This window comes from Seriola aureovittata, chromosome 7, assembly GCF_021018895.1.
Source record: "Seriola aureovittata isolate HTS-2021-v1 ecotype China chromosome 7, ASM2101889v1, whole genome shotgun sequence".
In the NCBI taxonomy this organism is placed as follows: Eukaryota; Metazoa; Chordata; class Actinopteri; order Carangiformes; family Carangidae; genus Seriola; species Seriola aureovittata.
Window position 1 is genome coordinate 26327348 of NC_079370.1, and position 19734 is coordinate 26347081.

The 19734-nt window shown below is 43.5% G+C and overlaps 1 protein-coding gene across 1 annotated transcript; it reads right to left on the reverse strand.

Annotated features, from left to right (window-relative positions):
- Positions 1-3583: 3583 nt before the first annotated feature.
- LOC130172438 (phosphatidylinositol-3-phosphatase SAC1-B) lies at positions 3584-19480 on the reverse strand. Its single transcript, XM_056381181.1, has 20 exons — positions 18913-19480; positions 18316-18413; positions 16146-16220; positions 15917-16044; positions 14262-14411; positions 13933-13992; positions 12962-12995; positions 12456-12557; positions 12084-12169; positions 10747-10833; positions 10597-10665; positions 10366-10445; positions 10174-10272; positions 9944-10082; positions 9598-9667; positions 9425-9497; positions 8913-9006; positions 7644-7736; positions 7502-7559; positions 3584-7373 (listed from the first exon to the last, which is right to left on the reverse strand). The coding sequence occupies exons 1-20, from the start codon at positions 18939-18941 to the stop codon at positions 7237-7239; spliced, it is 1761 nt and encodes a 586-aa protein (XP_056237156.1). The 5' UTR covers positions 18942-19480; the 3' UTR covers positions 3584-7236.
- Positions 19481-19734: the final 254 nt, after the last annotated feature.

Below are 19734 nucleotides of genomic sequence, written 5' to 3' on the forward strand. Positions count from 1 at the left end.
GCTACACTGACATACCTGGTTTCAACCGTGAAAGGGGCGGTTAATGAGTATCAATAACAGTGTTTTATTATTTATCATTTATTATCAGTAACACCTATGTTGATAAGGAGAGGACATCATGGCTGGAAATAAAATGTCTATGGTTGTGTCTGAAATCACTCACTCCTCCCTCCTCACTCACTATCCAGGGAGTTCTATGTAGAGGACTTTATACTGAGCTCTTCAGTAAAATGGAAAAACACTTATGGACACAAATTTTCTCCACATCAACCATCGTTGTACACTACTTTTCATGATGCATTGTGGGATACTATGAGTCCACTGTATAGGGTATAATAATTCTTACTATACATTCAGACAGCACTACAAAATGGTGGAGTATAGTTAGTAGTGAGTGATTTCGAACACCTAACCCTAAGAGTTAATCTATCTAATTAACCAATCAGAATCAACTTTGTCCTTTTCTGCTCTGAAACTGTTGAGTCATGAGTTGCCATGGTAACTAGGGCCTCCAGGGGGACGGGTCAATACACAGACACACCACCATGTATCCCTAGACAGATAACAGTTCAAAAGTTAAAATCTCTCATCAAAATGGCCTCATAGCTCAAAAACCACAAGTCCCACTGACAAAATCTCTTCATGATGAGTGTCTCAAGGCTTTAATAGAGAAAATGATATGTTATATGTGTACCTACTGTTTACTGTTGAGGAGCTGTCATAGTGTAAAGACTCCCTTTGTCTCTGTTGTTGACAGGAACATCAGAGCTGGGTCTGAGACTGGAGCTCTCTCTGCACCGAGGGGGGATTTCTACAGAAACTACTGGTGATGTCACAATGAGACCAACACTGGGTGATAGAGGACGAATTTATTCACGTTTTTATATATAAATCATCCATGAAAGTTGGAAACTGGCATTTAAAAGAGATTTGTCAGATTCTTTGGGGGGAATTTTTAGGGCTTGCAGTTAGAGTGTGTGTGATGAATAACAATGTAACAGTTTATACAACAGTTAGTTCCGACCAAGTAATTTGATTGGATGAGAGACGTTCCATGAGTGCTGATACAGAGCACAACAGCACTGCACACATTAGTGTATATTAACAGTCATTATCTTTCTTAGATTGTAACAAACTTTGTGAAGATGAATATATTTCCAGAAGTAACATTTGAATTGATGATGTAGGGGAGGAAAGAAACCTGGATACTTCCGTGCACACCTCAAGTTGTGCTTATATATATCGTCAGGTCAGGAAAATGTCTACGTGTTGTTTAGCAACAGTACAGTTGCAGAACTATTTTTGTTTGTAAATGATGAAATAAACAAACAAATCATAATCTGTTGTTGCATATTACTGTTAAATAATATGGCGCTCGTAGACCTGTTGTCGTAAGAAGTCACAGTCATGCTGATATTCAGTGCATCACTCCCGCGCTTGTGATATTGATTAAATAACTTCTGTGCTGCACACAGCAGATACGCTCTATACTGTTATATTGTTACTGTTCACATTATAAAACAATAAACGGAGGAAACTCTTTTGTGCATCATTTACTGTCAGATCAAGGCTGTTCAAAGTATCACCATCATTACTGAGTCTAATCTGATCAATAACAGAGTTATTATCATCTCATATCTATTACAACCTGATAATGGGATCTGAAATACACTCCAGTATAAACATGGCTCGCTGTTTCAGGACGCTGCAGCAGAAAGGAGGTGGAGAAAATACAGGAAATAAGATCAGTGTTGGGGAGAAGTGAACTATATAATTAATACATTTGCTAGTGGTTCAGCTACATTCATATGTTCATAGTGATTCAAATAGTTAAATAACTTATTTTGGTCATTTTTGTGTAGTTAACCACTGAAAATACAAACAACTTTGGGCCATAAAAGGAGAGGAAACTATATATATTTTGTAATTTGTTTTTGTGGATAGTTGAGACCATTTCACCAGTTACAGAAACATCTCCTTACAGAGTGCTACACACAGAGTAGTAGAAGTCAGCAGCATGAACAGCATGGCCAAGAACCATTCCTTTCTCAACATCCTTTTCCTTTTTTTTTTAAACAAAATGTATTCAATAAAATTTCCAATAACTATCCAACAACAATCTGAAAAAAGGATGTATATTAACCCATGTGTGCATTAATGTGTTGGGAGACAATCCAGTGAGTTATCAAAATTTCAAGACAGAAAAAAGACAAGAAATGTACAGTTTATATAAACATACCAACATACACAAATAAGCATCCAACCTACAAGACAAACCAAAGTTCAATTCATTTGTTAACTCCAACATATGTGGCTGTGCCTGTCATACATAGGAAACTTATTTTGACCATAACTTAGTAAATGTATTATGTATTTTAAGGCAAAGTGAGAACATAATTTTTTGCATTGTATAGATCTGTCCATTCCTCTATTGTGGGAGGGGCAGGAAAGGAACAGAATTTTATTATGCCTCAGCACCGCGATGTCCAGCCATCCGTACTTCTGTCCCATTCTCGTGGACACGATATCTCAGTAACACTTTAACATTCACTAGGACTCAAGGATGAACATAGTAGATTTTGGGGGTCAAAGGTCAAAGGTCACCGTGACCTCAGAAAACACTTTCTAGCCATTACTCAAAACTTCACAGAGCAAGGGTGATGAAATTTCACAGAATTGGTTCATATTTTTATATGATTCTGGATAAACAGTTCACCTGAGCCCTGTAACCTGAAACTAGTCTGAGTGGAGAGGCAGACAACCACGAGGACGTGATTCTAGTTTTACCATTGCTTCTCTACTGGAACTGAACCGGGGTGGGGGGGGGGGCGGGAACAGGCTTTCACCTGTGGCGTTAGTTACTAAACTAGATGTCTCCCTGCTTTGCTGTAGTGGTGGCTTGTAACTAAGGAAGCTTCCCCAACGCTGAATAAGATTATGTAACAGGCTCATGTTGTTGGTCAGTCTTAGAGACACAGAGAGGAGAGGGTCCAGCTGATGATGATGATGATGATGAAGAGAGCTCTGTCTCTAACATGATGTGGACCGAGGCGTCAGACTCAGACTCCTTCATGTTCCTCACACTGGGTTAAACATTTGTGACACAGCAGTTTCTTTCAGGTCCTCCTGCCATAAATACCACCACACTTTTTATTGACAATGCATGATAAAGGTATCAGTTCAATAGTGTCTGAGTCACTAAGGTTTATGGTGTTCGGTCTGTGAGCTTCAACTTTTTAGGTTCCTATTAAGAGCACGTTTATTATATCACGGCACCGTATAAGAGCATGTTTGTGTGTTTGAGCTCTTTTACTACAAATCCTGTTCAGAACCTCACAGTTCCACCAAACACCACCTTCCTCACAACAAACTCCACTTTGAACAGCTGACTGATAACATCTACTGTATATGGTGCTGTAGTACATTCCTATAAACAAGGCAATAATGTCATGTTTTCAGGTTACTCTGCTGCCCCTAGGTGGCAACAAAAATGAAGTTGTTGTGTGTTACTCTCCCCCTCTGAGCCGACACTGTCTCACACTGCTTTGACGACAAAGCACAAAGAAGAACCAGGACACTACAGTGATCATCTGCCCTGTTTATTACTGCAGCTGCTGTCAGAGGAAGCATGTCATTGGCTGTCCGAGTTTCCAGTGAGAAAATCATCCGGTAACAAGAAAAACACTCCTATAATTACATAACAGCTTTTTACATTCTGAGTTCAGCAGAGGTCAGTAAATGATTACGTACAGTCAGACGCCCCCTCAGTGAACAGTAAGGCAGCAGCTCGGCCTGATGGGTAAAGGTCCGGTGAGTAAACAAATGAAAGAAGAAGAGTTGGAATGAATTCTCCTGCATCAGCGTCACAACCTACAGTCTGACACCAAAACAACGTGGTCTCAGCATGGACTGAACTTTATGGCGTTCACTCCCTGAACTCGTCCTCAGGTGGGTCATATAAGGCTGAACACTGTCCCTCAGTCTCCCCTGGTGCTGTTCTATTAGAACCTGTTCAGCTGATGTTCTACAGTCTGGGCCCAGGTTTCTGTGGAGCTGTCAATCATGGTGTCATCACAGTTCTGATGAAAACGACTGCAGTTTCTCCCACATGAAACACACACTGTAACACACACGCTACACAGCACGTTACATACACAGCAGGTTTACATTCAAAGAGGATTCTGCCAAACATGACATTTATTTCCCTTCACACCAGCAATAGTCATATATATATATATATCTGAAACAATCTGAAAACAATATATATATATATATATATTGTTTTCAGATTGTCCATCCATACAGTTGGTTGTCAGTCCCATTCCTGTGGACACGATATCTCAGTAACACCTTGATGGAACTTCTTCAAATTTGGCACAAACATTCACTAGGACTCAAGGATAAACTGATTAGATTTTGATGGTCAAAGGTCAAGGGTCAATGTGAGTGTGATCTTACAAAACACTTTCTTTCAGTTACTGTGGTGATCTTCTGTATATTTCAATGTCAACAAATCCCAGACTCAACCAACCAGTGACTGTCTCCTACCAACCAGCACAGTGTATCTACAGTCTGATTCCTCTGAGCCACAGAGCTCCAGTTTCAGTGACATGTTCCTTCACCATGAACACACACTGTAGTTTATTTAGACTCAGTCACACATAATCCCAAACAAAGTCAGTTTCCTCCTGTTTGTTTGATAGAAATCACTGTGATCAACTGTTTCATCAAAAAATCACTGAGAAAATGAAACTATGTTTGTGAGCAGTTTTTGAAGATTTTCATCCTCAGTAAGAACCAATGAGCTGAGACCTGAGGGACAGACAGCGGAGGGAAGTCAGGAAGTACTGAGACGGACTAACACACTGTTGGTTTTGAACTTTTCATGGGATTTGTTGACAAAAATAAAATGATAGTTGAACACCAGATTAAACCTTTAAGTTCCTCACGAGTCAAAATCCCATGTGGAGTAGTTTTGTAGCTGCGAACTTCTTGTGTCAGAGTTCAGAGATCACATGGAAGATCTGACCTACAGGTCTGTCACATCACTCCTTACAGTCCCCATCACAGATCACATGACAACCTGACAGCTGTCTGATCTAAAACACAGAGCAACAGGCCACAAGGATTTAGATCCTGCTACAGGAGGAGGAGCTCTCAGATTCAGAGTCAACTGAATCATCATCTACATCTCTGACACAACTTTCCTGGAACAGATCAGGAGCGAGTGTTGCTTCTGTTGATACACTGAGCCGGTGATCCTGAGGGAACCGCAGTGAACATCAGGACCGACAGCTTGGGAAGACTGATCAAACTACATTCACCTCCTCGTGGTTGTTTCCTCCACCAAGCAGACAAGCTACAGGAAATATGGTCACAATCTACAGTGTTGAATCATGGCCAGAAGTGCTTTTGCAGAATATTATCACAGTGAAGTTGACCTTTGACCTTTTGGATATTAAATGTCATCACTTCATTTTATCCTTATAGACATTTGAGTTAAATGGTGTCATAATTCATGTATGAATTTGTGAGTTACGGCCAAAAACATGTTTTGTGAGGTCACTGTGACCTTGAACTTTGACCTTTGACCACCAAAATCTAATCATTTCATCCTTGAGACCAAATGGAGGTTTGTTCCAAATTTGAAGAAGTTATGTCAAGGCGTTGCTGAGATATCGTGTCCATGAGAATAGGACGGACGTACGGATACGTGTCTGACTGTTGCTGGCGCACAGCAATGAAAACTATTCATCAACTTGTCAGATGTTTGGACTGAGTTCTTTGTTTGTTGTTTTCTTCCTTTAAACAGCTGAGGACTTGATTTTCATGAATATATTATTTGGTAAAGAAATAGAGTTATATGGCACCGACATGATGAGAGCGTCTCCAACACGCTACATGTTTGTAGTGTTTGACCCATAGATAAACCAACCTGACAGTAATCACACCAGGTTCAGGTTTAAGACCTGAGTTTGGTTCCAGTCTCTGGTCAGAGCCGGACCACATGACACAACCTCAACCAGTATCACAACCAGCCGAGGAGCAAAATGAAGCTGGGCTCAGTAACTACATGTTCCGCCCCACCAGAGTCCGCTGAGGACGGACTCTGTCCCAGCACAAGTGTTGTCTCCCACAGTCAGCTGTGACCACCAGAGGGCTGAAGAGGACTGAACCTGTGGCACCTCCCACAAACACACGGTCCAGGTCTTAAGGCAGATTCAGGTTTCTCCATGAGGGTGAAACACTGGGCCTCATGCAAACACATGATGATAAACGGCTACATGAAGGTTTCATTCACAGACAGGCTAACAAAGAGAAGGAGGAGGAGGACGAAGCAGGAGAAGAAGAAGCAGGAGGAGAAGAAGAAGCAATGAGATGCCTCACTGACCGTGATGAATACACCAATAAACATCCACTGTAACTCCACCCAGTGAAGCTGTGATGATGATTCATTTAGCATCAAGTCTGTTTCATTTATATATTTTATTTCAGTGTAATATCTAAACTCCAGATTGGTTCAGATTAAGGCTGACCTGTACTGGTCTGGTCTGGTCTGGATCGTCGTGAACTTGGTTCCTCTTAAATCCCTCAAAGAACTAATGGAGGTTCTTGCATGAGGCCCAACAATAAAGAAGCATAAATCTACCTGCTGCGTCAAACCTCAGTCGGTCTGTCAGACCAGAGTCCACTGTGTCAGTGGATCAGAGGCTGGACGTGTCACTGACCTCCAGACGAGCAGCATTGAACCCGAGGCAGAATCACTGCACATGATGAACATGTTGGCAACAGCAAAAAGAAAGACAAAGAGAAATTAACAGTACATACAGTAAATCATTCACAGCTGCAGCAGCTGCTCTGATCTGATCCCAGTACATCCAGTAAAGGACAAACAGGAAACAATACGTCGGTCCCACCACACATCCAGTTAAACAAACTCCGGAGAGTCCAGTAAAACCAGTGGACAGACAGTCCTGTCCACCTGACGACTGCTGCAGTGTGGACAGCAGCACCCCCGTGCACCCCCAGTCTCTGTCTTTCCACCACCGCTGTACACGAGGCCGGCCCCCTGCCCGCCGCCCTCCTCCCTCCTCCACCACCGCCCCCCCCCTGTCAGTAAAGGCTCCAGGCCTGCTGATGCTGATGCTGATGCTGATGCTGGGGGTAAAGTGATGAAGAGCTGGAGGATGAGGCGGTGAGCTCTCCAGGGCCAAGCTGCTTTCCACACACACACGTTCAGTCCAGCTTCTCCTTCTGCACCAGCCTTGGAGCATCGACAAAGTCGCGGCCGTTAAAGAGGATGAGGCCGCCCGTCACCACGCTGGCCGTCCCCCAGAACAAGACGTAGGCCAGAGTCTCAGTCCACGTGTCACCTGAGAGGGGACAGCGGGTCGCAGCAGGTCAGCAGAGGAATACAAACATGTTTCAGTGCAGACATGTTACAAGCCTGATGGGAATTCATTTGAAGATAAATAAACTGTTGAACTGCAGTTTGTCTCACCAGCCATCAGCAGGCAGATGATGCACATGGAGAAGGCGACCACCATGATGATGGGCAGCTGGAAGGAGAAGAAGACCAGAGTCACATTAAACACGTTGGACAACTTAAACCTGATCAGTCCATCATCCCGAGTCTCTCTCACCGTCAGGAACTTCCAGTCTTTGGGGTCACGCAGAGGCGTGGTCCAATCAGCTTCCTCCACAGCATAGTTCCCCAGGAACACATCAATGGAGTCCTGCATTACAACAGACCAGAGTTACCGATGTTTTTATTAATACAAATAGTGTTAATTAACTGATAGACAGGAAATCCCTTTCAAATTATCATAACTGTCTCTGGAAATCGTCACACAGGCTAGAAACCTTGGAATGATCCTGGATGCTGACCTCTCTTTCCAGAGCCACATTAACAGCACAGTTAAAACTGATTCTTATCGTTTAAGGAATATCACAAAAGTGAGTATTAAGTATCTATCTATCTATCTATCTATCTATCTATCTATCTATCTATCTATCTATCTATCTATCTATCTATCTGTCAGACTTGGTTGTGAACTGTGAATCAGTTAGAACCTGTTATTCCCCGGGTCTCCACAAAAATTGGTGGAACTGCCTTCAGCTTTTATGCTGGAACATGCAACTTAATCACAGCAGAGGTGCTGCCATCTTTTAAATAAACTGTAAACTTTCCTTTTTAGCAGCGCTTTCCAGTCATCTGCTTTACTGCTCTTAATAAACCATTTTATTTGTTTTTATTTTTTACTATTCGGTTGTTGGTCTTAATTATTTTCTTTTCTTTATGTGTCTTTTTTAATTTGTGTCTCATGTTTTATCTTTACACTTCCCACATCATTTTTGTGGTTGTAACCTCCTTGATAACTCAGGCTTTGTGCAGCATGTTGCGCTTCCACCTGGAATGAAACGTGCTTTATAAATAAAGTTTTGCTTGCTGGCAGAGTGAAGTCCTCAGCTGCTCTGAGGGTATAAAAATCTCTGATCACGTCAGACTGAAGAACTGTTCTGGATCAGGTTCAAATTTAGTTTTGGTTCTTTTCAAAAGTTCATTAAAATCTTTTACATTTCAGATGTTGCTTTACATGGTGTCAACAGCTGATGGACAATTCTACTCACTGCACCTGAACTGAATCCTCCTCATTCAGACTCTGGACTAAGCTTCTGTTGTCATGCAGAATCTCTGGAGCCTCTTTCTGTTGCCATGGTAACATGTTACCTCACTGCTGTACACAGTGTCATTTGAGAATGAACAGAAAAGTGCAGGCACCTGAAAGCTCCAGTGTGACTGTGCAGTAAATTGAATAACTGCAGGTGTGCTCAGCTACAGTGAGTATGATTGGTCAAAGTTGAACCAGGAAGTAGCGCTCAGGCTGTGAGAGGACACCTGTCTGACTCACCTGTCTAAACCCGTCAGAGAAGTTGTTTTTGTAATATCGGATCATGGAGTTCCAGCCGTCCATCAGCAGCCCCCACTGAGTCCTCTTCCCCGTCCTGAAAGAGCAACCAGTCGGTCAACACCACACAGTGACCTTTGACCTTTCCTCCAGCATCTCCATTTAATATATCATAACTCATTCACTTTACTGAGGACGTTCATGCTCCTAACTTCACACTAAATCTTGATTCTGTTTCAAGTGGAAGTGACTGGACACATCAGTCAGTAGTGATCAGTGAGGGCCAGAAGAACAGATCAGGAGAACCAGGTCAGGAGAACCAGGTCAGGAGAACCAGAACATATCAGGATTCCTCTTCTATGAACATCCAGATGTTTTACAAAGCCAGACATTATCTGTTAAAATATATCTGAACCCAAGTGTTGGGGGAGGGACGGCTCGACAGATCTCCATCCTTACGCTGAAGCAGGTAGCTAACATGCGATTAGCTGATTGTTAGCTGTGTGACAACTGACCTGGTGAAGTCTGTCTTCAAGGCTCCAGTTCCAGCGTACTGCTTGGCACAGGCGTCAGCATTGTCTGCCCAGGCTGTGAGTGGACAGGGAGGGAGACAGGGAGAATGAGGATAAACATCTATGACCTTAAATCTGGGTGTGTCAGGTAACTCATTCGGGGGGGGGGGGCTTACCGTTCTTGTACACCTTCTCAAAATCTGCCTGCTCCTCAATCTGCTGGCCCGTGTGCAGGACACCCATTTTCTACAGGAACAAACAGATCTGAGTTCAGAGGTACGATCAACATAAGCCTCCTGATTCACATGTCAGAGGATGCTAAGCTAAAAGCTACGACAGAGCCTCCCTGTTCTCCGATCTGCTCCTTTCTCTTGATGCAAAAGCAACACTTCCCGTTCACCTGAATATAAAACTACTGCACTCCACACAGCCTCTGTTCTCTACGCAGGCCACGTTACCACTGTTCAGTTGTTTTATCACTGTCCCTCTCCTCCTCATGTATTGGGGGGGGGGGCCTCCTACCCGTAGCTGTGACTGCAGAGACCGCCGTGCCAGCAGACTCTGGATCACATTGGTCCGGTCCAGACAGTCCATGCAGTTGCTCCGAAACGTCCCCTCCTGGTTCATCAGCACCTTCCCATCTGCATCCACCAGGAAATATCTGAACACACACACACACACATTATTACTTCTGATGTAAAGATATGTGCACATATATATATCTGCCTGGTGTACTTGTATATCACACTGACCCAGATTCATCCTGCATCTCAGCGACCATGTCCAGTAAGATCTGCAGGCGGTGCCACCTCATCCGACTGCACTCCTTGTGGAAGTCAAACGCTATGTACCTGCAGAGAGGAAACAAAGACCTCAACCAGATCTGAAGTGGAGGACACATGAGGCTTTAAAGGAATGGATGGAGGAGGCGGTGGTAATCTTACTTGATCATGCCGTTACCCAGGCTGGTCACCATCTTGTCAAACGCCATCTCCAGTGGCTTCTCTGAGCCCTTCTGGTTGATCTGTGGAAAAACAGGAAAACAGGAACTCGGTGGTTTTATCTAAACCTAATGTAAACAGCCATAAATGAATATGTGGTTGTCGTGTCTCATTATTATTCTTCTTATCAGGGTCGTATCATGGATTAAACGCAGAGTGCAGGTTTGAGCTCACCAGGTTCAGAATGACTTGTCTTCCATAGAGAATGATCTGTGAGTCAAAGTGTCTCTGGAATCCGTCCAACTACAGAGAGAAGAAACAAACTGCATGAGGCAAACTGACAGACGCACAGTTCATCTGACTTCAGTGTGGAGAACAACTCACATGGTTCACCGTCTTGTTGATCTGTGGTTTGGGCTTGTACTTCAGGTTGGGTCTTTGGGACCAGTAGAAGGGGATGGAGCCTCTGGTCTAGGAAGGGAAAGATCATAAAAATCATCCAGTCTTCAGTCACCCACTGCTCCACATACAACACTGTTGCAGCCGCAGTGCAGAGGATTTACAGCATCCTCTCAGAGTCCACATTTTAGAGTGGACCACAACAGGAATGTGGACAGATGTGTGCAGCAAAGTGATGACCACTGTGGGGTTTCATACTGTGTATATCATGGAAAACTGATCTAGGGGGAATATATTAATAACAAGACTAGGTGAAAAGCTAAAGTACATGTCTGGACCGCCTGTGGTCGAATCCTGATTTTATAACTTTGACGTCGTCCGACAAAATCACCAAACACGTAAATTAAAGACGAAGACTGAGCTGTGAGAGAGAGAGAGTTAGAGAGAGAGAGAGAGAGAGAGAGAGAGAGAGAGAGAGTGGGAGAGAGTGAGGATGACTCACAGCCTCCGTCTGGATCCACAATAGTTTAGTCTTTATTTACTTCAACAGAACATCACAGACTTTTATTGTAGAGTTGGTCACAGTCGTTAGTACGAGGCCTCGTTACAGAAGACCTCTCTCTCCTGCTCTCTCTGCTCGGTGTGTCTTATGTTTAGTTATTCCACTGCCTCTTGCTATAGTGGAGGCGAGTTCCCAAGCAGCTGGGAAACCAGAGCAGCTCGGTAGACTGACCATAATAAGATGTGTAGCCCAAAGCCCCCAATCAGCATCCATACACATCCAAAACCCGAACCAGGTTTACAAGTTTAAGTCAACACTGCAGCTGTAAACACCTCCCTAATAGAACCTGTTTGCACCAGAAACTCCAACTCATTGACGAGGCACTCGGCTGACCAGTGATGGAAATATCATCAGTCAGTCAGTGACATTCCAGATTATAGGGCTGCCCCTGCTGTTGCGGTCCAGCCAAAAATAATAATAATAATGATAATAATGAGCCAAATAGGTACCTATACTGTATATATGTAACAGCACTAAGATTATCTATAAGATCTTTTGTTGCACTGATGTATCTTTGTCTCATTGTCTTTGTTTTCCTGTTTTTCTTGTACAGTTTGTCTTGCACTGGTTGTGTGTTCTCTTTTGTGTAATTTGCGTGTGTTTTCATGTCTGTTCAAGGTGAGACAAACAACGTTTCTTGAATACAAAACTGACACAGATTGTCGTAATGATAATTTGAGGGTTGACGCTGGTAAGTATTTACAGTGTGTCTTCCTCCACCTGAACAAGGCTTCAGTTCTTCATCACAGCTCTGACTCACCTGAACAAACGAGGCCTTGGCGCTGCTGAACTGCACGATCTGCTCTGTCTCTACGTAGTTAGCAGCGTGGCCTTCAGAGTCAATGCCTGCAGACACAAACACACACAACTGAACACACATCTAAAGGCTTGAAAACTGCAGAGACAGTGATCTGGACTTCATGTCCACTGGATGTGCCTGCAGAGTGTGTTTTTGTCACATGACATTCATTTGATGTTCACAGTGAGGTTTTTTTTCCTGTCACAGATGGTTGTAAAACAATAATAACAATACTGTAAACACAGTACGTCTGCTGAAGACGCTTCTCTTCAGAGACAGACCCAGTGGACATGAGACAGAGACGTGACGCAGCTGTGTGGGCGGAACTGTTACCTCGGACGTAGTAGCGGACGCCGGCTCTGAAACAGCTCCTCCTGGAGATGATGCTCCACTCAAACACCTTCCCGTTGATGCAGCACGACTTCATGGTGATGACTGGTCAACAGAGGAGTTAAGAAACCAACAGAACTGACATGGAAGAGTGAAGAGTCACATTTAAATAAAACAACATCACATAAAGAAAAATATCTGATGACTGATGATGAATATCTGATTTTTTTTCTCTTGTTGGATCAGCATGAAAAATCTTCTTCATACCAAACACATAGAAGACTGTTTACTGTACTGTTGTTTTTCTACAGCCGATAGTCACGTGTTCAAGGACAAACTCACCTCTATCAGCATATCTGACTGTATAAAGTATATGGAAGAAATAAAGCCATAAAGACGGAGTTAAACTGGACACACCTTATTTACTGCTTGCCTCTGATAACAGGTGAGAGGGGACAGGTCTCACACTCAGTCACTAACATGCTGTTGTTACATTGATGAAAGGATACAGCCGTGGATGACGGGATACACAAACTTGTGCAGCTGGAAGATGAGAGCAGTGTTAATGATGGTGTGTTTTACTGTCACATGGATGTTATCATTCTGTTCACAGGTGTTCTATAGGTCACCTGTGTAACCTTGGTTCTTGATTAATCACGACACTCACAGAACCAGAGGTACACAAGCAGCCTTCAGCTCCTTCCTGTCTCACTGCGGGACAGGGACTGACTGACCAGGTACTGCAGGGGTTGAAGTAGCAAAGGTAGCACAGGTGAGAAGTGATGACCAGCTACCTGTCTCAGACCCTGGTTACATGAAGTGAAGATCTACAGCTCTGGTGTTCTGAGCTGGGAGAAAAGACTCTAATCCTTACAGAGGTCAGCCCAGGACCATCAGAAACAAACCAGGTCATACCAGCTGTCATCTGAAGAGGCCTACAGGTAAAGTAGTGTCACCTGTTCCCACTCTTCATCAGGGGGAAGGCCTGCTGTCAGAGATGGGGATAACTGCACGTGCAGTCTCTCCTGGTGTTGGTGCACACTTTAAAACTGATTGGAGTCGTGTGGACACTGAACAAAGAGAGTTCAAACCCTTCCCACTTTCCACCTCCACACGCCTGACCAATCACTGCAGAGAGTGAGGAGGGGAGGGGCTTTCAGACACTCCCACATGATCCAATCCCTACTTAGTTTACATGGTTAGTTTACTTAGTTTATAAATGATGAAGTTTTTTTTTTTATTTTATATTACTTTTTATGAGCAAACATATTTTTAACAGGACTGATAAAGACTGATGGAGAGTTCCTCTGCTGAGAACAAAGAATCAAAGCAGTGAGGTCATGAGGTCAGACTGTATCACTGCTACTGCAGTCTGCTGTGGTGGAAGCAGCTGGACCCAAACACAGCTCCAGACCCTGGTTTCATAGTCCTCAGAGCTCCAGTCCCACAGTGAGACGGCAGAACATTAACTGTGTCTCACCTCCGGCTGAGCCATGAACTCCCGCAACAGGTGACCGTTCCAGACAAAACGCTGATCTGCCTGCAGCATGGACAGTTAGCACATGTTAATACAGAGCCAAGCACCCAGGCAGATGTGGGCGTGGCCTACGCCTGGAGTTGAGGAACATGCCCCCAAAATATATTTAGAAAAAATATTTGTAGTTTTATCTACAACTCAAAACTATTAAATTATTCATGTGGATTTAACTTTGATTTTATGATTAACACATTCTGATTGGGCATCTAATTCCACACTGCACTGTATACAAGGTATTTAAAGGTATACAATGTATATAATGTGTATCTAACCCTCTCCAGAAGGCTCATCTCCTGGAACTCGGGGCTGGTGTTGGCCAGCCGCTGCAGGGTGTGGGTCAGGTCGTAGTCTGTAGCGAAGTAGAAGCCATCTGTGTGAAGAACACTGTTGATCATCGACAGGAAAGCCTTGTTGTCTTGCATCTGAAACAAGAGACACATCCAGCTCCAGAGGAGGGCAGAGACACAAACACTGACGGTGGAGGGGAGGGAGGACACCTGAGTGACCTCAGCTACACCTGAGGAGCAGCTCATGCTCCTCCTCCCTGATCCTGGTCAGTGTCAGTCAATGAACGGTGAAAAACAACTTTCACACGCTCCTGTTTCTCCGTAAGGTGTCATTATTCAATCTCATTTCATGTCTGTGCGTGTTTTTTCACTATGAGACAGTATATTGTTTTTATCACATCATTCCAGATGTTCGCTTATATCACAAACTAATCAGCCTATATACTACATCATTCCAGCTGTGAGACAAAATAATCTCAATTCTTTTTTAGCTTTCTCTAGTTCTGCATCATTATCATCATGATATGATTACATGTTAGTTATTTTTCATACTGTACTGTTGTTTCACAGCTGTTATAGTTTAGTTGGTTGTGTTGACTTTTTGAATAGTTTCCATTTCAGAGGAATTTCTCATAGGAACTGCTCCATCGATTTATTCATTATTTATTTCAATTGGAAACTTTGTTCTTCATACTGTTCATGTTCATGTGTGTATGTATATATACTGTATATCTAGTTTAAATGACTTGGATCTTTCAACAGGCCTCCAGTGGTTCTACAGTTCTGTAATGATGGACCAGGTCAGATAAAGTGTTTCTCCCTGGACCTGATGATGCTTCATCTGGACAGATGTGTCTGATACAACAATTATTTGTCTGGATAGTTTTAATAAAAATGACAGTATCAGAGCAGATTATTTTAGCTTTAGGTACACGACAGTTCAATGGCTGTACAAGGCGTGCCATGTTTAGGCCCCACTGCCTGCTGGGAAATAATGTGTAAGAGACCTTTGAGTATAGTTCAGGTGGTTTATCTTCCAGGCCTCAACAGCCCAGGGACTAAAACTAAGTGTACGCACAAAACCAGAAACACACACACACATTCTTTTCATCAGAATTATGAGGCCGTGCGTTCACATGGTTCCACTTTATAAATCTCACTCATTGTGCACGAGCCTCATTTCCACTCCCACAGTCAGCCATGAGTGGATGAAGACTCTCCCTTAATCAGTCAGTTTGTATAAAAACAGTCTGTGCCACAAGTTATAGAGAGAAGAAAGACGGGAAGGACCTTCATTTACTGGGAGCAGAGAGTCTTCATGAGGCTCCACAGGCTCCAACACTGTGATTATTAATATTCAGACAGTATGAAACAGTTACAGAATGACTCACAATAAATAATCAGGATATTAACCGATGCTGAAGGAAACACTGAGAACAAACACAATTATTTCTGTTTATGAAATGTAAAACTTATAATGATGATAATGAATGAAGCTCTGTGAAGTTGGTTATTTTATTAGGTGTTAAATTATGTGTCTCAGCTTATTTCACTTTGGGAAACCGTTTTTGAGAAGTGGCGTACGCATCATTTAAACATCTGGCCCCTGGAGTCACACCATTAAAACCAGAGGATCCTACCTGGTTGTCTGTCAGGTGAAGTATCGTTTTCTTATAGGAGATGATGTCAAAGTCCAGAGCCTTCCACACAGCGTGACCGAGCAGATCCCCCACCTTCTGCTTCTTCGTGATCACCACCAGGTACATACCTGACACACACAGGTGGTGATGAGACACACAGCACAGACATCTCACAGCTGGAGTCCAGCTCTCTAACAGCTGATGGCTGCGATCCTCCTGCTGAACTCACCTGCCACCAGACGTATAGTCCCCATGAGTCCACATACTGGCCTGGTCTCGGCTGATGCAGGGATGTCCCTCCTCACTGAGGACACAACAACAGTTATCAGGCATTTTACTGACTTCAAGAATAACACACCTGACTGATGGAATACAACAATATTATACAACAATATTAAGTGGAGTTCACAGCAGCAGTAATATTTGTCACTAAGCCAAGCTTTGATAATCAAGTCAAACACGTGCTTCAGTCTCGTTTCTACCAGCTCAGGATTAATTCTATCAATCAGTGACCTACAAGAGTTACACACATGCATTTATCTATTGCAGCTTGATTATGTGATGCACTTTATTCAGGTATCAGCCAGGCCTCCAACTACCATCTTCAGCTGATAGAACAGGTACAGCCACATGACTCCAGTGCTCGCCTCCCTTCACTGGCTCCCTCTTAGATTTCATATTGATTTTAAATTTTTACTTGTGACTTTTAAAGCCTTAAATGGCTTTGCCCCCAACTACATCTCTGATTTATTGACATGGTATGTGCTCAAACAAGGACTGAGATCTGTGGAAGGAGGTCTGCTGGTCCAGCAAGGTCAATGCTTGTGACTAAGGGTGACTGGGCGTTTGATATTAGAGCCCTGACACCCTGGAACTCTCTCCCACCTGGAATCAGACACTGTAAAGCTTTACCTTTAAATCTCTTCTAGAAACGCGTTTCTTTGTCTCGGCCTTTGGCTGGATGTTTGATATGTGTTTTATGTATATTGTTTTTTCACTAATGATTGTTTTTACATATTTTATTTCCTCTTTTCACTCACTGTCAGATCTTTTTGCATAATGTTTTTTCTTTATGCTGTTCCACACTTCTTTATTACTTTGACCTTTTATTTTATCTGGCTTTACTTTTTTCTTGTGAAGCACTTTGTAACTTTGTTAAGAAAAGTGCTATATGATTAAAAGTTCTTCTTCCTATTATTAAACAGGTTAATTGAGTCCAGATGTATAGCATGGATCAGTCTCTGTACATCAGATCAGTGTGTTATATACAGGCTTCAGCCCCCTTCACTCTACTGTGTTCTAAATTTGATATGAAATGGATAAAATTACCATCAAAAATTCATAATGACAGAAAAAGATAATCCAGGTCTTTGTAGGACCCCCTTCAGCAGCAGGTACAGCTTCAGTCTTCTCGGCCCTGTTCAGACCTGGCATTACCATGCGTCTTCAGTGACCCGGTCACAAGGGGTCCTCTCTGAGTACGTCAGTTCACACCTGGCTTTAAAATGCGTCTCCACGAGTCTCCAGTGACCACTTGTTACTGGATCTCACTCGCTGCTTTATATGCAGATAAACAGGTATGTGTTGTTGTTTTTAGCCAATTCATCAGACATGTTTGTTGTCAATGTGCTTGTGAGTGAGAGAGAAAAAGAGAGCGGGGCACGGAGGGGTTGAGTGAATCATTGCAATGTGCACAGGTCTTACAGTGAAATAAAGTTTTAACTATTTGAAACAGTAAAATATTTCCCGGACTAATCAGACTGAGACAGAGGACGTCAGTAGAGTAGTCGGTCCTTCAGTGTGGCCCAGGACACATTCAAGTTCACACTGCTGAAAGAATGTGGACACATGTGGTCCAGACCACCTCTGAAGGTGGGCTGAGTGATCCGATCTCAAATGCGTCTTGGGTGCGTTCACCTTCTTACCTGGTTCCTCAGTTTGTTTGGACACAAGCTCTATAAGAGTCCTGGTTCCAGACTTGTTCCTCTTCAGTTATTGCTCCTGGGAACACTCAGAGCTTTTTGTCCTGATCTCTGTCTCACCACAGTTAGATCACAGAGGTCTACTGAGAGTTCACTGGACTTCATGTCTGTCCTGACCTGCAGGTGAACTGTCGGACCCGATACACACAGGTGAGTGTTTCTAAACTCAGTTCACCACAGGTGGACTCAGTCAAGGTCTAGACTAACGCAAGGATCATTACACCAAACAGGAAGCAGCTGACCATAGTGTGAAGCCACAGTGAAGATCTAGAGACTTTAGTTCATTTTCAACACATTCGCAAAAACATTGTTAATGTTTTTACTTTGTGAAAAATGTCAACCTCATCTATTTCAAATGAAATCTACAACACAGTGAAGTGAAGGGTCTGTGTAGGTGCTGACCTGACCTGTACCCACCTGTCAGAGTCATCTCAGTTGACACTCTGTCAATAGCCAGGACGTCCTCGCAGCCATCGTCACAGGCCTCTATGTAAAACTTCTCTGGTGTGGTGCGCCTGGTGAGACAGAGACAACAGCTGTTTCAGAAGCAGCAAACACCAACATCACACCTCCACCACCAGCAGAGCCAGCACCTCCAGCCGTAGACCGCGGGCCGGTAGAAACCAGAAACCACTCCACTGAACACACAATGAACAGAGAGCAGCTATGGGCTAAGAGCTAATGCTGGGGCAGCTGCTTCAGACTGAGGCTCAGTAACAGCTGCTCACGGTCCTCTGAGCCGGAGCTCCACTCTGAAGCACAGCAGCCATGTTACCGATCCTGCTGTCAGACCCAGGTGGACTAAAGCGGGCCGTTCGTACAGAAAAGCTGGTCCGGGAACGGGTGTAGCACAGTTATCAGTGACACGAAGGCAGCGCCGAGCAGAGACCGTGCGCTCGGGGATCTGGTTTATCGTGAGCCCGGTCGGTTTGAGGTCCTCCCGGAGACCTTTCACCCAGCAGAGACATTACACACACAGCCGGGACTCTTCACACACTCTTCATTAGCACTTACAAGTTGAAGCTCTCATAGGTGCTCGCCATCTTTCCTCCCGTTTGACCTCAGTGACGTGTCACCCGCACACCGGCTACTTCCGTCATGAGTGGCGGGGAGATGCAGCAGCGAGACACGGGATGGCGCTGGCGCAACGGGGGAGGCTCACACATCAGGACAGGATGGTATACCTAGATTATAACGGAATAGACTCCCTAACCCGATGGAAAAAACATTTTTAAACTCAGTTCTTCCACTCCAAGCTTAATGTGTAACGTTCCTCTGCTTGGCAGATGTTTGTTTGTTCTGTGCAGTGTTTATTGAGTCAGGTATGTGCTACCATCAGCCTTGTTCGCCTTGGTGCTGCTTTTAGCTTTTAACTTCTCTCTGTACTGCATAAAGGTGTTGTCCTGTTTTTCTTGTATCCCAACTATGCTGCCACTCTCTAATGATGTTTCTTCTGATTATTCCTTTTGCTTTACTAAGTGAAATGTCCAGGACCTCCTCCTCTTTCAGAGCCTATTTTGCTAATGAACCCACAATTTCATTGCCCTTAATCCCTCTGTGAGCTGGTATCCACATAAATGTTATTAAAATATCCATATTTCCCAATCTGTGCAGACTTTCATATATCTCATTGACTATATCCTGCCTACTTTCACATGTAAATGACTGCAGTGACATTAATGCAGAACATGAATCTGAACAAAGAATAAAATTCTTAATTTTAAATTCTTCTACCCACTGTAACGCTGTTGCTATCACCATCATCTCCACAGACAAATGATCTGACGCTCTTTTAACAGAAACCTGAAAGACTGGTATAGAAAAAGCAAAACCTGT

What these genes read in the sequence shown, in the direction of transcription:
- LOC130172438 (XM_056381181.1), bottom strand. Translation starts at nt 18,941, where the DNA reads ATGGCGAGCACCTATGAGAGCTTCAACTT. An exon ending in AACTGAGATGACTCTGACAG is followed by an intron (nt 16,221 to 18,315) that starts GTGGGTACAGGT and finishes TTGTGTCCTCAG; the next exon opens with TGAGGAGGGACATCCCTGCA. An exon ending in TGAGAAGGTGTACAAGAACG is followed by an intron (nt 9,498 to 9,597) that starts GTAAGCCCCCCC and finishes GTCCACTCACAG; the next exon opens with CCTGGGCAGACAATGCTGAC.